At 52.6% G+C, this 5,571-nt stretch overlaps 1 protein-coding gene across 1 annotated transcript; it reads right to left on the bottom strand.

Moving 5' to 3' along the window:
* Nucleotides 1–312: 312 nt before the first annotated feature.
* On the bottom strand, nucleotides 313–5,122 carry ATOX1 (antioxidant 1 copper chaperone). The gene is made up of 4 exons (XM_050905311.1): nucleotides 5,117–5,122; nucleotides 3,817–3,892; nucleotides 2,293–2,450; nucleotides 313–533 (listed from the first exon to the last, which is right to left on the bottom strand). The coding sequence occupies exons 1-3, from the start codon at nucleotides 5,120–5,122 to the stop codon at nucleotides 2,317–2,319; spliced, it is 216 nt and encodes a 71-aa protein (XP_050761268.1). The 3' UTR covers nucleotides 313–533; nucleotides 2,293–2,316.
* Nucleotides 5,123–5,571: the final 449 nt, after the last annotated feature.

Here is a 5,571-nt window from a genome sequence, read left to right as displayed (position 1 = left end):
TATCCTTGACTTACAGGGGCTGCAAGAGTCCCTTCTTCCCAGCACTTGGATCCCAAATGGGAAGTTTGTCTGTTCTGTGATGGAAAGACATCTGACAAGACACAGATTCCCTGAATCTAAGTGACATTCAAGCTCAGTTCTCCTGAGACATGCCCCTCAGGCAGAGGTTGCAGTCAGCTTCTAAAGATAGGTGCAATTTCCTGGGAGACCTGTCTTGCATGGAATGGGTAGTTTCCCATCCCTAAGAGCCCCCTCTTTTACAGAAAACCACTTAAAGCAGTACAAACGCACACAAGACACATAGACATGCACTGAAAGATAGAAGCAGCGCCTCGATTTACTGTGGGACTAGAAACAGCATATAACCTCCTCCTCTAGATTTCTCCACTTTTAAAGCCCAAGACGCAGCTGTCTCCTCCTGCCAGCCCTCTGCTTTCCGACATCTGGCAGGGTAGTAAAGGTCAAATGACAGAGCAAGTTGGGAGATATGCAAACAGTTAAGCCATCTTTTTGCTGAAGTCAGGTTTGAGTTCCTGCAAAATAAATAAATAAATAAACAAACAAATAAAAGGAAAAAACACCAAGGCACAGAGGAGGTAACGTTATACAAAGATGCCCTCTGCCGGTCACAAGCCAAAGGAAAGCCATCCACCTTGAGCTCTATGCCAATGATTTGCAACTTCCCTCCCTCCCTCCTGTTATAGATGAACCCCCTAAAACTATTCCCTATGGAGGGAAATGTGCTGTAAAATTTAAATTTAGTGTTTTTTCCCATGACAGCTGAAGTGATCTAGCAGCAAACTACTAGCAAGGGCAGTCCAGCCACCCCTCTCCTTTGTTTTGGATCTTACGATCCTTGGGTAAGTCAAATAGCTTCAGTTAAAACCCAATAGGAAGACAAAAGCATCGAGAGAAATGTTCTGCCAGGTCGGCCAGCTGAACTGACTCCCTAGCTGCCTTGATGTAATATAAGGAAAGTGGTGACAACACAGGGCCAGGGGAAAAGGGACACATCCACATTATTTGAGACTGCGTTTGCTGTAATGGTTAACTTTTGCAGGCATTTGAGACATAGTCCGCAAGTCCCTGCAAGTTGAAAACAGCTCTTGCAGTCAATACTACGAGCTGAGAACTATTTGAGGCATTAATCAATTCAGAGCATGTTTCTCTCTCTGTTTTAAACAGCAATGTTGTTTGATTAAAGCTATGATTTTAAACAATTTCTAAGAATTACTGAGAGCTTGCTCAAATGATACAAATTGTTAAGTCAGTCTATTAAAACAACGCAGATCTATTGCATACACACGTCAGTATCAGCTCAACTCTTTCTTGTATCAGTTTAATTCCTGCTGGTGTAAATCCCTGATTTAATTTACTGACTGGGAATTAAATCAGCATGAACTGGTTTCAGTGCATCTGTGCTGGGTATTTGTGATGATCAAACTAGACCATTTTAAAATAATGTCATTGGCTTAGAAAGCTCCACTGACAGAAACAAGCTCTTAAGATGTGCAATATAATAATCCTGGGCACTAAAGAACAGTACATGCAGTGAGTGGGCAGCCCTTTCCTCCCAATTCATTCTTTTCCACTGAAAACGAACCCTGTCTGCAAAAACATTTCACAGTCAGGAAAGTTTCGTACATGTCCTCATAGCGCTGGGACTCTGGGAAAATCGACAGGCTGCAACAATCAGGCTGTCTTTGGGATAGATGTCCAGTTGGCCAGGGGCTGTGTGCACTGGGAGCTATTCTGAAACCCAACATTTTACATCCATGAGGGTAGTAGGGTGCTGCTCTTTTTCCATCCTTGAGTTTAGTGGAGGATTAACAGCGATATCAACAGAATCAGATGTTGGAGGTCCTTGTGCTAACAACCAACCCCCTGTATCATGTACCCACAGGGGTCTTTGTGTCCCATCGCCCTCCCTGGTATTGTTGGGGGCCACCACCCTCTCTGGTCAGCTGGTGAATGTCTTTGGGATTTGTCTTCATGCATGATATGCTCTGGCAAGCTCTAGGTTCACCTGGGAATGGCACAGAGGCCATGTTCTACCTCTCCACTACAACCATGGTTGGGATCACATGGGCTTTCCAGGGTAGCTAAGGGGTCCCACACAGAAATGGTGCTGGCTGTATGTGGTCCTGCTGCTTCTCCAATATGAGGGGTTTGCTGAAGCTGGACCTGCACATCCTTCCTACTTTGTGCTTCCCAGGAAGCAGCCTGTTTTACTGGGAGAGCTGGAAAAAGCTCAGATCTCTCTCTTCAGCATTTCATACACCTGGTATATACCTAGCCTCCTCACACCAGGCAAGGCTACTGCGCAGACTTCTCCCCAAGGTAGGAAGCGTTCTTTCCAGTCTTCTTTAGGGTTTCCAATAGGGTGTCAACGTTGTGCTCAGAGTCGATGTACACCTTCTTGTTGGGCAGGTCAATATCAAACTGGACGCCTATGAGGAAAGGAAAAAAATTTTGCACAGCTAGAAGCAGCCAAATGGTGTGAGCATGGGCAAAGCTTACCTTCACACGTTTGTGCTCCCAAGGCCATCAGTCAAATGTACGTGTGCCTTCTGCCAGCAAACCCTGATACCACCACCAGCCAGCAAAACCAAACTGGTGTCCTGCCAGCAATGGTATGAAGGAAGTCAGATCTGCTACAGATCCGCATCAGGCACCAGAGTTTCTCAGCTGCTTTAATGTGCTCACCCCACCTTGGATCAACACAATCACTCACGCAATAACCAGAATGAGCTCAGTTTAAACCAGCCACTATAACCTCCAACCAGCTCAGCCTGTGCTGTGGTTTAGCATGGACAAGCACTAATGAGGGAGTTAGCGTAGGGGTTAGGACAGGGTCAGGACAGGTTTCCTCAGTGGTGGTACCAGCTAACAGCTCTAAGTAGGAAGAGGGAAAAGACACTTTCCCATGTGGATTTCCCAGTGGCTAATAAGGGTAAGCCACTCTCAGACCAGTGAAAGGAACTGGACATGAAGTCTCTATCCAGCCACATTATTTTCACAAAACTTGTAGGTATGTATGAGATTTGAGAGCTCTGCCACGTCATCACATGAGGCTGATATTGGCCAACATGTTGAAGAGTGATGGAGGTGCTGACAACCACACACAGAAGAACTGGGATCACCACAGCCTGGTAACAGGGTCTGGAAGAAGTTGCAAGGCCTTTGCCTTGGTGACTGAAAGCTGTTCTCACTCGGTGAGGAGAGGGGAGCAGGATGACAGGTCCTTACAACTGGTGAGTGTGGGTCAGATCCCTCTCTCTTGGTAATTCCAGCACAAAGGAGGCATGGGTTATAATTTTCCAGGTGGTATTACAAACAGGCTGTACAGGCAACCACCAAACGCTCTGCTCAGCAGTTCTTCACTGTGATGGCTCTGCACATGGATGCTGATGACACATCTAGGGAAGCACCACAGATAGCCCAGGCCTCCTTGGGAACAACGCCTGGCAGGACATCCCTTCCTTCTGGCAGCCTGAGCAGGGGTCTACCAGTGCGGTTCCCAGAGGGTTCAGGATGAGGCCCTGGTGATTCAGAGCCACCTGCAGCCACGGCAGCTCCTCCCTCCCTTGACATTTCTCCAAGGATCACACGAGTCCTGCGAACAATCAGCGACTCGTTACTGACTAAGCAGCAGGCTCAGAGCAGAGCAGGGAGCAGAGGTTTCCAACCAGCCATTTTCAGCTTTTACCCACAGCGCTACCCTTGCAAGACGGAGTATCCCAGGGCACTGACATCCTGCCCTGGAGCTGGCGTTGCTCTGGCAAGCTGGCTGTCACACACCCAGCACTGACTCACCTCCCAGCCTGTGCAGGACACGGGTGACCGCATTGGAGCAGCCTTCGCAGGTCATGTCCACAAAGAACTCGTGTTTCTGAAAAGAGGCAGACGACGGGTCAGGGAGGGCACAGCCGGCAAGACACCACGAGCACTCGTCCTCCACATGTACCTTTTTCCTTGGGGAAGTGGGTTCAAATCCTCCCCAACCAAAAGGTCCACACATGCCACTACGGGATCCTCAGCAAAACCGAGAGCTCTCCATACTCCTCCCTATGGCATCCTTGTGCTGTCCCTCACAGCATAATCCTGAGGGGCCTTTGGAGACTGTCTGGCCCCTACTCAGAGCAGGGCCACCTTCAGGGTCAGCGCAGGTTGCCATCTCTGTGGGCCTCTGCTGGACTCGCTCCACTTGCCCAGGGGAGCCCAGGAGAAGCAAGTCTCCTGCCTCCAGCTACCCACTGTCCTGACTTAGTCTGCAAGGTTTTCGGTGCTTGCCCATCCTATTCTTCTTGTGTCTACAAGGCCTCTGGTCCCCAGCGTAATAAACTCATAAAAATATCAATGAAACTGAAATTTAAGGAACATTAGTGCTGTTTTTTCATCCCTTCACTCCACCAGGGCCCCAGTGTTATCTTCACTACTTGTGAGAGATACTGGGTCAACATAAACGTGCTTGCCTGTAACACTAATCATCGCGTTCAACCTTTGGCACCAGACGGATCCTAATTTCTTTTTCTTGCACATGCGTTTTACTTTCCTTAAAAAAGAAAAGTAAAGCTGTTTTTATTTGTTACCCGCAACCCATATTTCTTTCTATCCAAAACCACCCTTTGCCCCCCGCCACTGAGAGGCTAAAACCCCCACGGACACAATTCACCCTGGAAAGGAGTTCGGGAACGGCGGTTCCCATTAGGATTTTCCAGTGTAATTGGCATTTGCTTGATTTTTATTTTACAAATGCCCTGCGTGCTCTGGGGGCCGGTGTGCAGGAAGGAGGGATCGGGACGGGGCAGGAGGGGTACCGGGGCAGGAGGGGTCCCAGCGCAGACCCCCCTCCCCCGGGGCCTGTGCGCCCAAGCCCCCGTGGCTGGGGGAGCCCCGCCGGCTCCTCCCGGTACCGGGCAGCGCTCTCCCTGCCCCGCCGTCTCCGCTGGCGCTGGGCCCAGCCCCACCACGTCCCCCGGCCCCACACAGGCCTCCCCCCGGCCCCCGGCCTGCCCCGATGCCCGACTCAGCGGGGCCCAGGCGCTGTGCGGGGCCGGCCGGAGGCCGCGATGGGCCGTCCCCGCCCGCGCCCCCCCCCGGGCCCGGCACCCACCGGCATGGCGGAGGCGGCGGCGGCGGCGGCGGCTCCCGGCTCTCGGCGCGGCGCGGAGGAAGGGGCGGGCCGCGCCCGGCTCCTCCGGGCCGAGGCCGGGCCCTGAGCGCCGGCCTCCGCACAGCGCCCCCGGGGCCGCGGAGAGGCCGGCGGCCCCCGCGGAGCCCCCGGCCCGGGCAGCCCCACACCAGCCCCAGCCGCCCGGGGGGTCGGGCTTGCCCCCTCCCGTACACAAGAGCAGCGGCGGGGCAGACGCCGCCCGGCCTCCCCGGGCAGGGGGGGACCTCGGCCTCTCTCGGTAACCTCGCACGGGTGGGACCGTTGCGGCCGCCTTCATCTCTGAGCCCGTAGCTCCACCGAAGACGGGGGTTCAGAAGGTTTTGCGAAAAGTCACCCGTGGGCCAGGAATCGGTGTCAGCTGCAGAGAACCCAGGGAGGGCAGCGAGGCCGGAGGC

The sequence above is a fragment of the Gymnogyps californianus genome, chromosome 14 (assembly GCF_018139145.2).
Source record: "Gymnogyps californianus isolate 813 chromosome 14, ASM1813914v2, whole genome shotgun sequence".
Lineage (NCBI taxonomy): Eukaryota > Metazoa > Chordata > Aves > Accipitriformes > Cathartidae > Gymnogyps > Gymnogyps californianus.
Note: the sequence above shows the minus strand (reverse complement) of the source record. Positions and strands in the feature narration are given on the sequence as shown.

Excerpts from the sequence above, each read along its gene's own strand:
- ATOX1 (XM_050905311.1), bottom strand. Across the intron at positions 2,451-3,816 it reads TGTCCTGCACAGGCTGGGAG|GCGTCCAGTTTGATATTGAC; the intron begins GTGAGTCAGTGC and ends CTTTCCTCATAG.